The 21358-nt window shown below is 38.8% G+C and overlaps 1 protein-coding gene across 4 annotated transcripts in view; it reads left to right on the forward strand.

The window, feature by feature from the left end:
• The window catches only part of LOC108280702 (receptor-type tyrosine-protein phosphatase S), a 154905-nt gene that overhangs the window by 54657 nt on the left and 78890 nt on the right, over positions 1-21358 (forward strand). For all 4 annotated transcript variants that reach the window (XM_053688644.1, XM_053688643.1, XM_053688645.1 and 1 more), the window contains exon 6: positions 13503-13691. In XM_053688644.1, the coding sequence (XP_053544619.1) occupies positions 13503-13691 (189 nt within the window). The remainder of the gene's footprint in view (positions 1-13502; positions 13692-21358) is intronic.

The raw sequence follows: 21358 nt of genomic DNA on the forward strand, positions 1-21358 counted from the left end.
GCCTCGTGCCCCATGCTACCTGGGATAGGCTCCAGGTTCCCCGTGACCCTGTAGGATAAGCGGTATAGAAAATGGATGGATGGATGAATCTTTAAATGGAGTTAACATTTTAATTCTACCAACATCAAACAACTAGATTTTCGGTTTAATTCAGTATGCAAATTTAATTAAACAGTGCCACATTTGTGTAAATGAATGATTCCAGTACAAAATTCTTTAGACTATTGCCAGAAATGACCATGTGCCCCTGTGGTGTCTTGCCTTTAAAGAAAACCTTTTTAAAAAATAAAGGTTTGCACCTTTAACATAAATTGGGGTTTGAATCCTGTGGAGCTTTATGAACAAATGGTCCTGCATTTCTCTTTGTTAACGGGCTCAGGGCGAAGGCAGAGACAGGGAGCGTCATGCAGAGCAGAGTGGGAGGACAGAGATGAAGGCAGTAATGAATTTGTTAGTCTGGTAATGAAGTGCGTCACATTGGCAGTCACAGCGTATTTAACCAGTGAGTATCGGCACTGTCTCACTGTCTTTCAGCATTTCTCAGCAACCAATGAGTTCATTTATTTTCACATGGGAAGAAAAAGAACCCCATTTGATCTCGACAACTTCCTATGAGTGAATTAGACAAGTTTATTATTTTTTAGATATGGTTATGTACAGGATCAGCCATAACATTAAAACCACCGACGAGAAGTGAATAACATTAGACACGTTTACATGGACAGCAGTAATCTAATTATTGATCTTAATCTGAGTAAGATAATATTGTGATTAAGGTGTTTACATGAGTCGCTTTTAGAATACTCCTGTCATGTTCCCGTTTTACATGTTATAGAACATAATTAGATTAACAGCCCACGTCATTATATCACCGCGCCACACCGTCCGACGTCCCTGCAAAATTTCATGTATCAACATACAGTTCGTCTTCGTTATGGCACCGTATACAGTTTTTTGGTGTTTTTTTTTTTTTTTTTTTTTTTTTACGGACGCTTTAAGTGCAGTTAATTATTTGTCGTGCTATATGTGCTAATAGACAACTGCTTGAAGCAGTGGGTGTGTCCCAAATCGCGTACTTACCGTCTATATAGTAGCTGAGATACATGTATTTTGCCCCACTACAGGCCTATAGTAGGAAAGTATGCGATTTGGGACACAACCGAACTCTCTTGTTCGCCGTAAAACGTAAAACTGAAGTGTGTGATCGTGTCCTGTCGTAAAATGCGGTGAAAACTCTCACACGACGTTCATAATGTGTTTAAGGTGTTTACATGTCACTACTACACGTCCATAATGTGACTAAAACAGGAGTACTCCACCTGTCTTAATTAGATTATTGCTTACTTCGATTATGACCTTAATTAGATTAAGGTAAGTAAAAATTGTTGTTTACATGGTAGTTTCTTAATTAGAGTATGGTCTTAATCGGATTAAGAGTGGATTATTGTCGTCCATGTAAACGCAGCTATTGATGACAGTGGCACCTGGCAAGGGGTGGGATATATTAGACAGGAAGTGAATGGTCAGTTCTCGAAGATGTTGTGTTGGAAGCAGGAAAAATGGGCAAGCGTAAGAATCTGAGTGACTTTGACAAGGGCAGAGTTATGATGGCTAGATGACTGGTTCAGAGTATCTCCAAAACGGCAGGTCTTTCTGGTATGCAGTGGTTAGTACCTACCAGAATGGTCCAAGGAAGGACAACTGGTGAGCCAGTCACAAGGTCATGGGTACCCAAGGCTCATGGGTGTCCGTCTGGTCCAATCCCACAGAAGAGCTACTGTAGCACAAACTGCTGAATTTTACGTGGAGGAACATTATTCTGAAATTTTTACACAAAGTGTAGATGCAGTTTTTCGCAGATTGGTGAACCCATCTTTACTTCTGAAAGACTCTGCCTCTCTAAGATACTCTTTTTATACCCAATCATGTTACTGACCTGTTGCCAATTAACCTCCAGCTGTTTCTTTTTAGTAACCCTTACTTTTCCAGCCTTTTTTGAAGGACTATTTTGAGACGTGTTGCGGCCATCAAATTTCTTAAAATGGTACATTTCCTCAGTTTGAACATTTGATATGTATTCTATGCTCTATTAAGGATAACATATGGGTTTATGAGATTTGCAAATCATTGCATTCTGTTTTTATTTACATTCATTTACATTTTACATAGTGTCCAAACTTTTTTTGGAATTGGGGTTGTGTGTGTGTGTGTGTGTGTGTATATATATATATATATATATATATATATATATATATATATATATATATATATATATATATATATACGTAAACTGTAAACAGTGAAATTGCACAATTAATTTTGGGAAACCTTGCCATGGTTAAGTTGAATTTCTGTGCTAGTGACCAGAAGGTTATGAGCTCAGATCACGTGACTTGGAGACTATAGAGCAACGACCTCCACCTACCACTTTAAGATGAATGTTCATTATGTCATGCACTGGGATATAACACAATCTGTGAGTCTGGTAGGTTGCACCCTGAGGAAAAAATAAATTTAAAAAAGGCAAAGAGGTACATATTAAGACATTTAGTGATTTACTGAAGGTTTTAGGCGTCTAAAAACATTTACGGAGGACGATGTCTTTCAAATGAGCAAAAATAACATGTTGTCTGCTTTGTGAGTTTGCCTTAATGAAGATGAAATTTTGGGCGTTTCTATCAGAAACCCATTTTCATCTGTTGATGACAAAATTATACCCTTGTAATTTTAATAATGATAAGGTTTACCAAAATGATTCCTTAGTCAAATAATCAGAAAGTTTACTAAGGAAATGACATCATTACCACAATGAAGGTGTTTTTATATGAAATATTCACTGCATGTATGCACCTCTATTTTAAACAGCGTGTAACAGTGTATTTTAAAGGGTTTTCATTCACATTAGGGATGCATAGATATACGTTATTTGGAATGAATTGATATTCAAAATACAGATACAAATAGGAGGTAATGTTGTTATTTTTTTTGCCAGCAAAGTTCACAGAGGTTTCTGCGAGACACAAAAGTCACTCAAGCTGGAGGTTTTTACTTTCATGAAGTCATGAGCTCGAGGGACAAACACCGTATTTATTAACGTGAACATACAGAATCCATTCATTCATCCTTAGTACCTGCCTGGTCAGGGTCACGGTGCTGTACATTATTCTGCTATTTTGTTCATATTTTGGCGAACAGACCCAGCTATATTTGTTAGAAAGTATTGTGGGTAGGTACAAACAAAAAATAATAACTATGCATGTGGGATTAAAAATATCAGTCTCTAGTTGAAACCAATTATGAATCGAGTGATGTAGCTGAGGCTGAGGAATTGTCAGAGCCAGACTTCACACACTATGCTTAGACCCATTTTTGGTTTCAATCTGTATACAAATATGGATATGGATATTTTGGAGAGCTAAACAGAAACAGATGGTGTCATTGCATTGCACCACTAATTCATATATCCCTTAAGAGAGCACATGTCCATGTCTCACGTTCTTTTATTTTATGGAGATAGTTCTTTTTGGTAAATCACCCACTAACTGTGCATGCATATTAATACTTCTTATTTTCAACCTAAACCTGGGCCTTAGGGTTTTAGATTTCATAGATGTTTCTTTATTCATACCAGTAAATAAATAAATAAAAGGAAGGGGGAAAAACCTCACATGATTTTTTATGGTAATATATATATATATATATATATATATATATATATATATATATATATATATATATATATATATATATATATATGCGTGTTAGAAACACTATAAAATGCAATAATAAAAGATAGTTATATAGAAAAAAGAAGAAGAAGAAGAACTGAACACAACGTTTAAACGTTGTTGAATTTCGTTTTAAAGCCACTGAGGTTTTAAATAAACAATTCCAGCGACTGGGAACCTTAGTATCTAAAATATTAGGAATTAATTCTCACTCAACCAGAAACTCATTCACACCTTGCTTATTGGCAGGCGTATGTCTGGAGAGAAGGTCAGAGCAGGAGAGAGGTAGAGACTGAAATAGAGAGCGATGGAGGACAGGAGAAGGGAGGGGAGAGGGGAGAGAGTGATGGAGGGATTTGGCAGGTTTCAGACGCAGCATAAGGCTCAGAGCCTCGGGGAATTGCTTGGTCTGCTACTGCCATTACTGCAGCTCACATATCTCATCCTCCCCCCAGGCCTCACTGCCCACCTGGGCAAATTTAAATTTAAGCTGCCTCACTGAATGTGTTGTCGGTTTCTGTGTGTGATTGGAAGTGTGTGTGTGCGTGCGTGCGTGCGCGCGCGTGTGCGTCTGTGTGTGTGTGTGTGTCTCCGTGAACTTTTTTCATTTGCCCTGAGATGCAGCTAATCTTGCAGTGTTTACACTTGCCGCGTGTGTGGCAGGAAAGACGTGAGGCTCAGGAACACTTTCCCTCGCGACACCTCAATCTCCGCTCATCCTACATGGCTGCTGCACACCGGGGAGCTAAAGCGGCCTAGTGTTGTCACAGCACCGTGGAGAGCTTTTAGCCGCCATCCATCCGAGAGCAGCCAATTTAGCAGAAGGTTTTTACATGTAAACGGTAAAAAGACACGGTGCCCTTTTGATTGTCCACCCCCCCAAGTTTTTGCACGCCGACGTTTAACTGTTTGTACACATCCCCAGTAGCGGGTTTATTTCCTTTTGCACATGCTGTGGTTGGATGTGAGCTGATTTGGTGATAGAACCAGATTTACGGAACCGTTGTTGAACGTACAAGATGTTCACAACGCATCGACTGTTAAGTTTTGGTTGCCATGATATGAATAAAAATGACACAGTGTGATTATATTGCTATACGTTGAGATGCTGATATGCCTCACCTATATTGGAACAACTTGGTAAAGCTGTGATGTGTCACAGTTAAACATCTGCATAGATAAATGACGTGAATATATATTTTTTCTTTTTTAAGAGTGAATGCCACAACTGATCAAAGTTCGTCCAGACTGTATCCAGAGTCTCTGGGATTGGTCAGAATGCTCACAAAACACAATAACCAGTTATTTTTTCTTAGCACTTAGTTACGTACTGCAGGTTTCTACAATATCAGAATTTCAAAGACTGTTATTAACGATTACCATCCGGGGTGAACAAATCATAAATTCATTAGGTAGCTCACCGGGCAAGTAAAAACTCCAGTGTGCTCCTTTGTCCCATGTTTTGGTTGCCTGGAAACGGACTAGGCTAAACAGTGGTAGCTAATAAAATGTAAATAAATGTAATGAACCAGTTAGCTAGTTAAGTGCATTGATAGAGACTAAGGGATATATGTCGTGAATTCTTCTTCTCGGCGTACAGTAGCAGTTCAAAGTGCTCCAGCTGTTATCCTCATGTTGTGTTGATGTTGTGGTTTTGTCTTGTGCCTTTGTTGTGATTCTAGTTTTGTTTCCACCCCCTGTCCTGTCATTGGTTCATTTCCCCAAAACCTGTTCTCCATTTAGCTCTTGATGAATTGGTCTGTTTATATCCTGTTTTGTCTGTGTCTAGTTGCGGAGTCTTGCCATGCAGTTTGCATCACGCATTATCTATAGAGTTCAGTGTTATTTGTTTTCTGGTTTGTTTTTTGTTTTTTGACAGAAAATAATTCTTGTTTGTTTCAGCCTGCATGTGTTCTGATCCCTGCTATTGCTAATCATCGATTTTGATGATCAGATCGTTCCGAATAAAAAACAGGCTGCGCTTACACACTCGTGTTAACAGTGCTGCCCAGTCTCATGTTTTAGTTGCTTGGAAACTGACTAGCTAAAAAAAAAAAAAAAAAAAAGGTAGCTAGTTAACTAGTTAAGCGTGTTAACACGGGCTAAGAGAAACAAACGAGTATATGATTTTTGTTAAACCTCTTTAAACGAGGTTTCTAATGTAGCACATTGTCGTTGTGACCTCAAGATATTGGCCAACATTTAAGATACACTTTATCGATCCCACACTGGGGAGATTCCCTCGTTACAGCAGCTCCATTACACAAAAAACAGATAGGAAAGAATACACATTAAATAGGAATAGAATTGAGAAAAAAAAAATATAAAAAAAATATATATACAATAGGAATAGAAAAATAGGAATAAAAGTAGTAAAAAAATAATAATAATGGTAATATGTACAGTATGAATATCTCAATGTATGTACAGATGAATACAAATATGAATATATACAGATGAGTAACACCTTGTTTATATACATAAATGGATAAATGGATAATTGCACAGTTAACAATAGAGGGTGAGCAACAAATAATAATAAATGAATAAATGTTCATATTGCAGAATTATTGTGAATGTGTAGGTGATGCTGTAAAACAGTGCTACATTATGTTGTTTTTTGTATTAAAGGGTCTGACTGCTGTAGGGATGAAGGACCTAGTGCTCTTTCTTGTATTTCAGTTATATGTCCTGCGCTCACATCACATGTAAAAGATAAAGATTTGTTTAACTGCAAGGTGAGTGTGTGTCGTAAGCAAGGGAGTTTTCACTGAACTTTTGCTCAGTTTCACCAGCATTTGCAGAGAGTTGCATGTACCCAAACCCAAAACGTTTGCAACTACGTATGCAAATAAATCCAAATGAAGCCAGATCTCACACAACCGATGTGTGTAGTGCGGCAGGTGGGGGAACATGCATTCAGTTAGAGTCAGTCAATAGTTGGGTTATTTCTTTTTCTGGTTGTTAAACCTATTTGTCCACTTCTACGGATCAGAAGGTGCGATGAGACACGGTGAAACAATTCATAGCTACACACACATAATCCCGTTTGAAGGAAATGAAAGCTACAAGCAAATAGCATGAGCAACAACATTCCAGTAACTAGAAACTGACGATTACATTTCGATGCTCTCAGAAAAGCGCAGTTGAGCAATTTCCCAGAACAAACCCTGAAGTTTATTCATGAATAAACATAATAATGCTAAGATTTAGAAACAGCATGGAGTCATGTTGGGGGAAATGTTTCTTTTAGTCTGTGGAATTCAGAAAGCATTGTGAGCTACTGAAGGATTCAAACCTCTACAACCAATAGAGAAGCCAAGGGCAGGATAACTGAAAGCTGTTAAAAAATTCAAACAAAATAGAGGCACATGCACTAACATTCTTCGGAAGTGGTGCATTTTTAGGTTAACCGCCGATGCTGTGTATTAGCAATTTGAAAACACATTGTGACTTAATGGCCATTTAATTCACCCTGCAAGGTGTATTGATTTCATTAATATTAAAAAGTCATTCTTTATGTGTTACCGAAAAAAACGAGTCTGGTGTGAACAGCTGCAGCTCCGTGCATCCCGGGCATATGGAGCTGATCCTCCTCTGGTTCTCCCTCAAGGAGATACGTGGGTCACTCGGATTTTTATTGATGTGGCCAAACTCTATTAAACAAGCTTATTATAGAGCTCTAATCAGGGAGCAGCTGCTACCCCGCATGTAAAGAACGGCCCGTGTTAGTCTATCCGTGATCCTTCAGCTGCGTCCGGAGGAGTTTAAGAAGCCATTGTTGTGCTCTGAGGAGGAGGGGATGAGGAGGAGCCACTGAGGAGTGCCGTACTCGCTCTTGACTTTCGGGACAGTGAATAGATCTGCAGAAAAGAGATGTGTACGCTTTTTCATACTTTTTATTTCTCTCCGAACTGAGAAATGCGAAGACTTTCGTCGTTGCCATGGCGAGTGGCTCCTCGGTCACGGGCATTCCACTGGGCACGTTGTTGTTTTTAGCGCTTTCTTTTTTTTTTTTTTTTACAGAATGGAGACAATCCATCTGGCTAATGCTAAAGCAGGGACACGAACACACTGTCCAGGCTTCCTACTCAGCAGGGCTCTTTCCTTTGTGAACGCAGAATTACATAACATACAGCCCACTCTCACATACCAACAGTACAGACATAAAGTCTGGGACGCTTGGGACCATAATGCTTTAGCTTTTTTAAGGTCAAGTGTACTAAAGCGCTTGTTCTCTCACAGTCCAAGAGGTTTCTCTCACTCTCTTTCACTTTCTGGATGTCCAAAAGCCTTGGGGCCATGCAGAGCTGCTCGAGTTGAGTAGGACTGATTATTCTGCTCGGGTGCTGAAGGCTACTGGCAGAAATTGTACCAGCATGCGCTGCAGAGGGCTGGAGAAGGGTGATCTGCATCTCTACAGAAATCTCAGTGTCTCTTTTATCTTTCTTCGAGTGTCCTTTGAGTGTCTCCTCAAATATCTGTCTCTGTCCCATCCCCTCAACATCTCCCTGTCTCTCTCGTCTTCCATGCATTCATATATCTCCTTCATCATCATATGTATGTTTTTGCGTGCATGTCTGTTGTTTGAACAGTAAATGGGATGTTTGTCTTGCCATTGTTGGCTCAACACACTGGCATCCATACAACACATCATTTTCCTTATGTAAACCGAAGCAGCCTCTTCAGACTGACCCCCATGGGGTCTCCTCCACCCTCCTGCTCACTCCATCCTGTTCTCCACGCTCAGCTGCCATTAACTGCTTATCGAAGCCTAAAACGAAGCACATCTGCGCACTGCTTCCTGTTTCCTGGTTGGAAATATTTGAACAGCAGTTTATTTGGGATGTTAATCCCTATTTGATAGATGAACATGTTAACTTGCTTCTATGTGGAAGAATCTCATAAAAATAAAAACCAGGTGCTCGTATAATTGTATCAGTAGCTATAGATTTACTAAGAGTTGTCCTGTCTCTCTGTTTCTGTCTGTCTCTCTATGTCTGGCTTACTCTTGCTCAGCTGCAAGGCAGAAATTTGACTCAGGGGAAAACGCCTCCCCACCCTGTCACGGATCCACCCCCTCCTCTCAATCCCACATAATCTCCTGGTTGAACTGTGAATCAGAGGCAGCAGGGTTAGGCTGATCATAGCGTGGTTAACACAGACTAATATGTGAAAGTGCCACTTTCAGTACTATTCTGGACAACAAAAAATATAACTTCCATTGGCATTCAGACTTTAATTCTTCACAAATGAAGGCTACCACAATGAACATTTTCCATGACAGTTTGGTGGGGGTGGTGGTAGCTCATTGGTCAAGACATTGGACAGCTGATTGGAAGGTCATGAGTTTAAATCCCAGCTGCTCAGTTGTGTAAATGAGATAAATGTCAGTCACTCTGGATAAGGACATCTGCCAAATGCCATAAAAAAATAAAAACTGAAATTCAAACATCTGTCAGGATTTGACCTTTAACCCCTTCAAAGTTCAGTTATTCATCCTAAAGCTTATTATTCAGGAGCTACCATGAACATTGATAATGTAGTGATGAGTGTGCGAGTTTAATGGGTGAATAATTCACAGTGGGGTAAAAAGTCTTAGACTACAATGAAAATCTTTTTCTTTTTTTTTTTACATTGAAAATCTTTCATTGAAAACTGGAAATAAATAGTTTTAGACTTCAAGACTTCATAGACTTCATATTTCTTTTTCTTTTTTTAACCAAAGGAAATGTCTTATCTTAGATATTCAAGAATCAGGATTCTGCTCTATTTCTAAGTTACTATTTAAAGTTAAACAAATTTGTGACATTGACCATATTGTACAAAAGGTCAGATTTTCCTTGAGTCTTATTTTTTATTGAAGCACATGTTCAGATGATTAGAGCTAGTATGGGTCGACAGGTTTTACACAAATTTGGGAACTCCATGTCAGCGTGAGTGGTTTAATCTGGGTTCTCCGGGTTCCTCCTACTGTACCTCCTACAAACATGCCCATGTTGAGTGTGTGTGTGTGTGTGTGTGTGTGTGTGTGTGTGTGTGTGTGTTTGTATTGCACCTAATGTTCCTGTGATAGGCTCCAGATCCACCACGACCCTGATGAGGATAAACAGTTAATGAAGATGAATGTATGAATTTGTGTGTGTGTGTGTGTGTGTGTGTGTGTGTGTGTGCAGCTTGTCTGTGTTTAGATGCAGCCACTGTCAATCTAAATAGATAGAAAAGTTATGCCTGTCAACCAAATCAGGGACCCCCCCCCCTTCCCCTCTTCCGTAAGCCTGTCTTATTATTCAGTTATTTATCTTTAAATATATTATTCATCACCTACTATAAAACGAATAGTAACGGTATATACTTATGATAGTAAGGAATGTTAATTTAGATATGCAGAGACCACGATTTGAGATTTAGCTTTGATAGTTAACACAGTTCCATCCAGTATACATTGTATATTATACACACTTAAATTACAGTGCTGTTGTCTGATTGGTCCGAAAGTATTGATTCGTTTTCTACAGCAGTAGCTCTGACAGTAGTTCTGGCTGCAAGAAAAACCACATGTTTATATTAATGCACTCTGTTTAAAACCTTACCGTTTCTGTAGTAACTAATTCACAGGGATTTCTATAGGAGATGCTCCACTAAATCTTAGTCTAATAATAAACGTATCGTTATTTATTTATTTATTAAAGCATAAAATATACGAAGCTTTCTGTAGGGAGATGTATATTTATGGTTCATTGATGGAAGGAGATAGACATTTTGCTGTTTCTTAGTAACTCTTATTAACATCAAGAAAGAGAAAAACGAGGCTGGTGAGGGACTGACAGTTTCTAGTTGTGTTATGGATGTTCCACAATAATAAATGTACCTATAAATACACGAAAATGATGATGCCTCATCCATTAATAAAGTAAAAGGACATGCTCGAACATGATGGAGGTAATGCATCGCATCACCCTTTCATTGCTGTGCTTTATTCCTTCGTTTGTGCACACGATTTCTATGAATTTATAGAACTACTGATTCTTATTTCTTCACAGACACAGACACAGTTTGACCACTGACCCACATCCTTGTGTTTACTTGGACTTTTATGTCTTCCCTACCTTTTCAATTAAACCGAATAAATAATTATTAGCTTCTATGCGGCGCCCGTCCCCGTTTCCCCGCTGTGCATTGTGTAATTGCCGTAGTGCTTGCTGAGGTGCGTTCGCACACAGTCATTATGTAGGTATATAATTACACACAATTCTTATCCATTTAAGAACCAAAGCGTGTTGTTCCTGAGTTTTCCACCGATCATATTTTTTATTTATTTATTTTTGTGTGTTCTGATCGGCTGACTGTTTTATTTATGCGGTGTGTTAATGAATTCTGCCTGCTGCAGGCTCGATGAGCAATAACCAGCGTGCTGGATGTGGGTGGTGCGTTCTTCTTCTCATCGTTTCACATTGCACAGAAACTTCATCATACATTGGAAACGAATCTGCACCAAGTGTAGAAATAAATTGTAATGTGCACCTATTAAATGATTGAAACGCTCATTTGCAAAGCCTTCAGAATCAAAGCAGCGCATACTGTTTCAAAATTTCAGCTGGAGAATGATTTATTTATTAATTTTTTTTTGCGAGCGACGTGTGGGAAGATTTCTATTTTTGCAGGCAGATGATATTTCGTGTTGTCTTGTCATTAAATTTTTTTTTTTTTTTTAGGCTGGATGTAAATATAGCAATACTGAGAAAATGTGAAATCTGTACATAATGCTGTTTCTCCATTTCAGCAGTGAAATCACAGACTTTACATCACATGAGAGAGACATTTGTGTACTGGTCGTGAATGGCCCGTGGTTGCATTGTAAAATACCTGTACGTAAACTAGTGAGATTGAAGGGAAGTTAGACAGCTTTGTAACGACCAAATGTTCACTAGTTAACTCAAAATAATATGAGAATAATGATGTTCCTGCTGCAACATGGAAAAATACAAATCCGTTCCAGGAAAAACTCCCCGAACCCATCCTGCTCTCTGATCTCTGCTCTCTTAAACGTGCAAAGTGCTTCTCCAGTCCTTCAACATCCTATTAGCCAGTTCTCCAAATGACCAGAGTAAGCTAACATTACCTCCCTGGCTCACCAAGTGAGTAGGCTTCTGCTGATGAACTGGAGTCGAAACTCACCACACTGAAAGGTCTCACTGCTGTAGCAGTTCAATATTTTACATTCCTCCTTTCCAATCTGTAAGAAAGAGAAAATACGACCGAGCAGAGCTCAGAGTGTACATGCTGTATGATCAAATCAAATTTTGTACGATTTCATGTTCATGTAAAAGCTCATCGTTGAAGATGAATCATAGCCATGCCATGCACGTTTCTAAATGAGAACCTAGAGCTGTACACATGAGGAATGCACGATGAGAGGCCTTGATGCGGTCACAGGAAAATAAGTGATATTTTAAAAGAGTGTCTGAGATAAAAGTATAGATTTGAGGTAGCTGCTCATGACATTATCGTGAATTATCATATTGCTGTAGTCCTATTAAGGAATAAAACATGACAGGGTGGGCTGTTATAGGAAAAGGATAATTATTTCCTCTTAAACCACAGTACTCTACCAGTTACATTACACAATATTGTATGTTTTATTTGTTTATTGTAGCATTTTAATGTCATGGCTTAGTGGTTGCACGTTTGCCTCCCACCTCTGGGGGTTGGGGTTCGAATCCCGCCTCCACCCTGTGTGCACGGAGCTTGCATGTTCTCCCTGTGCTTCAGGGGTTTCGTCTGAGTACTCCGGTTTCCTCCCAGTCCAAAGACATGTAGGCTGATTGGCATCTCTGAATTGTCCATAATGTGTGAATGTGTGTGTGATTGTGCCCTGTGATGGGTTGGCACCCTGTCCAGGGCGTCCACCATCTTGTGCCCTGAGTTCCCTGGGATACACTCCAGGCTCCCCCTCGACCCTATGTGGGATGGAAAATGGAAAATGGAAAATGGATGGATGAAACACAGCTTGTCATTTTTGTTACTAAGGAACTGTAATTCTCCAGTGGTGGAAAACTTACTGACTGACAGCACACTGACGCAGGAGACTCCATCCATAAATGCTTACAGAAAACTTTATTATATCAGTGATTAGTATTATTCTTCGTTAAATAATGGAACAACAGCTTCTGACCAATCAGATTCGAGAATTTATCATTGCTGTGGTATAAATAAATTAAATGACTGGAATTTCTATTAGAAACATAGAAATACTTTATTGTTATTGTTAGATTCCTTTTGATATGGTATTTTTATAAAACATTTTTTACCAGAGCTCAAAAAATGGCATTTCCACCTGTTTTTGGGGGTGCCCATGTTTAGCATTGAATTTATTTGTGATGTCACCCTCGACAGTAGTATTTTTTTTAAATAAGTATTTCTTTTTTTTTTTTTACCTGGCCTACTAGTTTTACATGTTATAATTTTATTGTGGCAGATATGTATAAGGTGTTTTACTATCAAAAAAAAGCTGTAGTTGTGCTGTCGTTTTATCTCTGTACTAATGTTATTGTAGAGAGGTGTGAATGGTTTGACCAGCAGGGGGCTCAGACCCCTCCCGTTTCCCATCACCGTGCTCACCAGCAGCGAAACGCAGAGTCACGATACTCTACACACAGAAACCCAACCGTGTCCTGTCTAATCTTATAGTATCTCATTAACCAAACATCGTCTGTTAACACTTCACCCTCTCTGCATGTGTCCTGACCATGTTCTTTTTGTGCCATTGTGTAGAGGACCAGCTGCCGTTTGGCTTCCCCAGTATAGACATGGGTCCCCAGCTGAAGGTGGTGGAGAGAACACGCACTGCCACCATGCTCTGCGCTGCTAGTGGCGACCCTGATCCAGAGATCTCCTGGTTCAAAGACTTCCTTCCTGTGGAGCCGGCGCTCAGCCAGGGCCGTATTAAACAGCAGCGATCAGGTATGTTACAGAGAACAACTCAGATCACCGATTTGTCCATAGTGGTGTGGTTTGATGATCTTGGGGTTTATATTCGTGGAAAATGCTAAATAAGCACTTCTGTGCGTCGAGAGTAAAGTAAAGTGCACTAGTCACATAGTGTTTTATATTTCTGCCTAGGCATGATATTATAATTAGGGGAGAAAAAATTACCCGCTGAAGGTTTTTGTACAGTTTTCTTAATATAATCATACTGTATTAATGATGCGCCTGTATAGGCAATGAATTGGGTATGTTTTGCTGTAGAGGTTTTCATCTGATGCTAGTACAGAGGTTAGATTGCCTGCTTGTTGACCCAGAGATAAAGTGTTCAAATGAAGGGGTACTTTAGGAAAGGCAGTCATTTTTAAAATCACTGCTTTTTACTGCAGCTCAGCTCGGGAGAGAAGCAAAGATATAGCTTGCTTTTTTTTTGTTGTTTTTGGAGACTCTAATTTGTGACTGGAGCCTGAACAGAAGGCTATGATTAGAGAATTTACTCCAGGGGTCATCAGTTACATTTGACATGGGGCCAAAGACCGGGCCAGAGCCGCCCTTGCTTTATCGGTCTGCTACGTGTTTGGAATGGATATCAACATTCAGTAGATTACATTTAATAGCCTTGCTTGTAATTTCTCATTTTCAGAACATTATTAGATCTTGCATTTCATTTCATCCACCATTTAAAGGGGTCATATAATGATTTTAAAAGTTCATTATTGTGTTTATTGGGTATAATAGAATAGGTTAACATGCTTTAATGTTCAAAAAACACATTATTTGTCACATACTGTACATTATTGCAGCACCTCTATTCCCAGTCTGTCTGAAACGCTCCGATTGAGTTCCGGTTTCTACAAAGTCCCTCCTTCCGAAAAGCCCAGAGTGCTCTGATTGGCCAGCTGACCAATTGCGTTGTGATTGGCCAAAAACCTCAAACGTGTGTCGGAAATGTAACGCCCCTTAACCATAATCACGAGCTTCAGCTTCCAAGACTTCTAAAGCATTTATAAACACAGTTAATAATGTCGTCGGTTTTACCGTATCGGTTCGAGCCCGAGTCAGATTCTGAAAATGCAGATGATCGAGCAGATCTATCCGAACCAACTTTGCGAGCGCGACTTGAGCAAAATGCTTCACAGTGGTAAGTTTTTATTTTGTAACTCTCCTATCTTTTAGATACGATGTTATAACGGTTTAATTTGTCATCTTCACTGTAAAAACGTTCTGTCCTGAAGTGACAACGTAAAATACAGTTTAAAAAAATTTAATGAATTAAAAATGTAAAAATTATGGCGGCATTATGCTGATATTTCAAATTGTGACGTAGACGTTTGCGGAAGTAATATCTGGGCTTCAATCGAGGCGTTTAAACAGCTCTGGATCAGTGTTCTCTGTTAGGTAGAATAAATCCCTTTGTGGAAGACTATGAGTTTTGTAACTTTGCAGAACTTATACATGTGAAAACAGATATATTACACACTAAAGGACAAGGAAAACATTAAAAAGCATCTTATGACCCCTTTAATATTCAGACAAATGTTAAGGAAATGTGTAATGTCACACAGCAGAAATAGGCCTACATTATATGTCTTTATATATTTAGTATAGAAAATTAAAATGAAATCCCTATTAAAATGTACTATTTAGTGTAAAAAAAAATCCACAGCAAAAGGTGATTTGCTTCATGTTGTTTTTCCTGGAAACAACCTTTTTCTGTCTCATAGCTAACGAGAGAATTTTTCGATATTCATATGAGTATGTTTTTCACTCTGTACTCCTACTCTTATGGTAGTCTATGGTCTTACATTTATACTTAGTGTATATTATTAGAAGTAACTGTATGCACACACACACACACACACACACACACACACAGTGAGAGAGAGAGAGAGAGAGAGAGAGAGAGAGAGAGTGTACAATACCTGATTTTGGCGATTCTTTGTTAAATGATGATGAAAAGCGGGTTGCTATGAATGACATACAAAGCCACAGTGTAAGTATTATACATTTCGAGTGGGTCAACTGCAAGAACAGAAACTACTGTTGGTTTGATAGAGGCACATCGCTAACAACACTTCAGTATTGTTTGTCAGTGTTGTCTAAAATATAATATCTTCTGATTTTTTTCTGGTGTGAACGATGCAATATTTTTTAACTAGCCCAATGAACATTTACATCTTCTAACCCCCTTTTTGAAAATAGTTACTTTGCTCCGGACCGTCCACATCTCAGTCAGCTTATACCTGTTGGAAAGAGGATCTTGGAAAGTTTAATCTGTGCAATTATATAGCTAACTAAATAACTAGCAAGATGTCTCACTCAAGTGCCTTTTGTTAGACAAACATTGTTAGACAAACATTGAGCATTATAGTTGTGCAGCTTGCCAAGTTTTTTAAAATAATAAAATTGTATTCAAGCGAAATAAGCCTGATATATATATATATATATATATATATATATATATATATATATATATATATATATATATATATATATGTTTCATTTAGCTAGCATGATCAAAATATGCTAACCCTGCTAGCTAGCTGGAATGCTTTGGAATGGTTTTGGATAATGATATAGCAGATAAAAACTGAATAATCTGTTAATCGAGGTCGGGGTATTGTTAACTAATTTATGTAGCAAATTGAAATACTGAGGAACAGAAAGAACTATTATAAAATAGGAAATACTGTATGCTTGCTTACTCGCTAGCTGTCTAGGGCTTTTCTGTCAGTGCAGTTTTAGCACATGTTGTATTTCAATAGATGCAAGGTTGCATTATTGGACATTATTAAAAAGGCAAAAATATTTATATATGTATAGCTTACACCACAGTATAGTTGACTATTTAACTATTTAAGATGTCCGTATAATGGTATACAGTTACAGTCTCCTCTGAAAGTATTGGAACACCAAGGCCAATTCTATTGTTTTTGCTATACACTGAATACATTTTGGTTTGAGATCAAATGATGAATATGAGACGATAGATCAGAATTTCAGTTTTCATTTCCTCACAATTAGATCTAGATGTGTTTAACTACTTAAAACAAGGCACCTTTGGTGTCGGACCACCCAATTTTTAGGTGAGCAAAAGTATAGGAAAAGTATTAAGAACACTTATTTGGTGTATATAATATTTGGTTGCAAGCCCCAGTGACCCAGTGACATCATCAAATGGTTGCATTTTACCTTTGTGTTGCTTTTCCAGGCTTTTACTACAGCTTCTATGTAGGTGATGCCACTAACTGTGGTTTTTGGGGTTTTCTTCACAGCTCTCACAATGTTTGTCATCACCTGCTGTTTCCTTGGCTGACCTGTTCCATGTCTGGTTGTTAGTACACCAGTGGTTTCTTTTCTTTCTTTTTTTTCAGGACATTGCAAATTGTTGCACTGGCTATTCCTAATACTTGTACAATGGGTCTGATAGATTTTCTCTTTTTCCTCATCTTCAAAATGGCTTGCTTTTCTCCCATAGACATCTCTACGATCTTCATGTTGGTTTATCTTTTTTTAAACAACAAATGCAGTCTTCACAGGCTCAAATCAAGAGCAGACATTAAGAGCTATTTCATTCTTTAATCCGTCAATTTAACAGGGCACACCTGGGCAGCAAGAAACACTTATCAGTCACAGTTATGTTCTAATGTTTTTGATCACTTGGTGGGTGGGGAAGGGTTGGGTTCAAACAAGAGGTGCCATGTTCTAAGTTGTTTAACACATCTTGATGTAAATATGAGGAAATGAAAGCTGAAATTCTGATCGATCGTCTCATATTCGTCTTTTGATCTCAAACCCAAATGTCTTCAATGTATAATGAAAACAATAGAATTGGTCTTACCGTTCCAATACTTTCAGAGGGGGCTGTATACTGTTACATTCCCACTGCTAGCTGGAACATCATGTCATCCTCAGTGCAATTCAAACCTGCTTAGCATTATCATTCTTGCCTTTCTGATCCCACTAAGCAGCATGACACCATTTCCTCGCACCTGTTCCCTGATGAGAACAAGACCCCACTCGACCCGCTGTGTTGTTCGTCAACTGAAAGCATCGACGCTGGGCTTTTGCTAATGATGAAAAGTGACACAGTAAATAGGCTAATGCTTGATTACTTTAAGTGGACTGTTGATGTGTTTCATAATGAAATACACACACATTCAGCGCTGCAGAAAAGGTCAGGAGTTATTTTTTTGTTTGTTTGTTTGTTTGTTTGTTTGTTTGCTTGCTTGCTTGCTTTTTTCCTTTTCTTTCTCTCTCTTTTTTTTTTTTTTTTTTTTACTAGAAACACTTTACCATTTCTCCTAATCTGAAGGAGTTCATCAACAGAAATGTCAGCGTGCTTTCATCAAAACAGAGCCGCATGTAACAGATGCACACTGGGGACGGTGTAGTTGTGAGTTATGTTGAGAGAGCCACTTTCATGATCCTCGATACGAGTCCCAGAGAGTGAGAGGGGAGAGCAGATGAGGGTGTCAGAACACATAAAAGTGCACTGATCTTCTGTTAAAAGAGAGGCAGAGAGACTGAAGAGGACAAAGTGTGACGTATGGTGAGACCCAGAGATCAGGGCCGCAGAGAGAAACGAGAGAATGGGAACGCTAAACTGATCAACAGCAACAGAAATAGTATACGAGCGTGTTACTTTTTTCATTCTCATTTCTCCATCTGCGTTATCGTTTGCTTCTCATTATTTCAGCCTTCCCTTTTTTCCGTATTTCTCCCTTACCCTCTCTCATATCTCTCTCAGCGTTAGGATAATGACGCGCATGCTCCGGCGTGTGACTCAGCCTGAGCTTCTGATTAGGGCATGCTCATTATCGCTTACGGATAAGGATAACAGGGTAATAAAAAAGAGCATAATAAAAAGAAGCAGGACTACTAATCACTCGGACAAGGACCGCCGCTTCTCTGTCAGCATGAGAACAAGCTTATTAGCTTCAAATCGAGCCGCGGCACCCATCAAGGCATTTTATCACAAAAGCCAGCTTTGCTGTCATAGAGATGACACGTCAGTGCTGGAAGAATTCCTGTGGTTTTCATGTTTATTTCTCTTTGATATTTTATTTTATTTTATTTTTTTTTGCTGGTTTAGCGTTCTTCCTGTCCTGGTCAGTTTTGTCCTGAGCCGCTTTGGGGAAATGTTATGCTAACCATGCTTTTTTTTGCAGTCCCATAACTTTCCACTTTCCTACCCTTTTTGTGTTTCAGTGCTCATCCATTTCACTTTGCCTATGGCACTAGGCAAGAAGGATTACTTCTAAATTCAGTGACATTTCGCCGGTTCCAGTTCTCAGCAAGGCGAGATTAACAATAAGCTAATGGAGCTTTTTGGGTGCAATTCAAATCTCTCGAAAGGACGCTAGAGTGATTGTGTGTGTGTGTGTGTGTGTTTGTGTGAGGGAAGGTGAAAGCGTGCTACATAAGACGTGGATTAAGCACAGTTTTCCTAATGTTTTGTCGAGTATATGGGGAAGTATGTGTAGAGGATTTTATGAAATTCAAAAGGTGGAACTTTCATATATTCTAGATTCATTACACATAAAGTGAAATATTTCAAGCTATTTTTGTTTTAATCTTGATGATTACGGCTTACAGTTCATGGAAATCAAAAATCCAGTATCTCAAAATATTAAAATAAAGAATTTATAATACAGAAATGCCGCAGTGTCGCATTCCTAGTGTCAAGCCACTCCTGAACCAGAGACAGCGTAGGAAGTGTCTTACCTGGGCTATGGAGAAAAAGAACTGGACCGTTGCTCAGCGGTCCAAAGTCTTCTTTTCAGATGAAAGTAAATTTTGCATTTCATTTGGAAATCAAGGTCCCAGAGTCTGGAGGAAGAGTGGAGAGGAACAGAATCCAAGTTGCTTGAAGTCCAGTGTGAAGTTTCCACAGTCAGTGATGATTTTGGTTGCCAGGAAAAAAAAAATTTACTTTTCCATGATGTTCGAATTTTTGGAGATGCACCTATACGTTATCGACTTATCGTATGATATACATGTATGGACGTCACCTCAATCTTTTTTGCTGACCTCGATATCGGCCATTGTGGTTACATGCGTGTTGTTAAAATAAGAATGATTAAGAATGAATGTCACCAACATTTTAGCCGTTTGCGCTGCTCCTGTCCCCTCGTCCGCTTTAGCGCCGTCAAATGCGTTCTAACTTTGAATATTTGCCGAATTTCAGATAGAAATGTGTAGCAAGCGCTAGCATCGATTTTATTTAAAACGCACTGTTGAAAAAACAACACGCAAGATATTAACAATGCACTAATGTTTAGATAATAACAAGATAATAACAATGTTTTTTGAAGAAGAAACATCTAGAAAAAGTGTTTCTAATAATCCAGTCGTAGTCAGTAATGTCGGGGATTGAGCCGCTTAACCTGCGTGAGCTGAAGCTGAACAGTGAATGAACAGCAGTAAACTGAAGCGCTTTACTAGCGGGTTAATAAACTCGGCCAAACACATCCTATACGCATGTGAGGTTAATCAGACACGTACACAACATAACCCTCATATTAAAGCTTTTACAAGTTTCAAGTGAGCTTGAACTTAAGTAAGGCGCTAGGTCGAATGGTAAGTCACGTTTTGAAGACACTCATTACGTAACAACGCACCAAAACATGGACAATGAAGAACTAAAGCATAAAGAATTCATGATATTGTACTCCAGTCCATTTTATTTATCGTTTTGGTTGTGTGGTGTTATTTTATTTATGTTTCATTTATTTAGGATATGTAATTTTTTTTTTTTCTTTTGACATTGCAATTCCAATGTCTGAATATTCTTAAGAATTAACAGCTTGTTGCTCTTTGAAAGGGTGTGCTTGGATTATTATGCTATTATTCAAACAGGCTTCATGTTAAAACCATAATGAACTTTCTTTTACTTTCACACAATCGGTTGTTACCCAGATGAGGACGAGTCTGGTTCCTCTCAAGGTTTCTTCCTCATATTATCTTAGTGAATTTTCCCTTGCTAGCGTCGCCACCGGCTTGCTCAATTGGGATAAATTCACACATTTAAAATCTGTATCCTGTGTTTATATATTTCTGTAAAGCTGCTTGAGACAATGTCCATTGTTAAAAGCGCTATACAAATACAATTGAATTGAAAGTGAATTGAATTATATTATCATTATATCAGTGGCATGAAATGGTCTTAAAATGACAGTAATATTGTTTACCGCAATTATTTCTGGGACATTGTCCAGGGAGCACGGTGGCTTAGTGTCCAAAGTGTCCGCAGTATATAAATGAATGGGTGTGTGAATGTGTGTGTGATTGTGCCCTGCGATGGACTGGCACCCTGTCCAGGGTGTACCCCGACTTGTGCCTGATGCTCCCTGGGATAGGCTCCAGGTTTCCCCGTGACCCTGAAAAGGATAAAGCGGTATAGAAGATGGATGGATGGATACATTGTCCAACAAAAGTATTTATCATGACAGACCTGCCTATACAGTTTAATATCGAGTAGTATTATTGATAATGTTCACACTAAGCATAGTGTGTTGCTGTGTATCAGTGTGAGAAGGGTAGCTGCCAGAGGCTCAGCACGCAGCGTTGTGTGTGTGTGTGAGTGTGTGTGTGACTCTGTGTGTGTATGAATACATTAGAGCACGACAGATGGCAAGTGTGAT

The sequence above is a fragment of the Ictalurus punctatus genome, chromosome 20, assembly GCF_001660625.3.
Source record: "Ictalurus punctatus breed USDA103 chromosome 20, Coco_2.0, whole genome shotgun sequence".
Taxonomy (NCBI): Eukaryota; Metazoa; Chordata; class Actinopteri; order Siluriformes; family Ictaluridae; genus Ictalurus; species Ictalurus punctatus.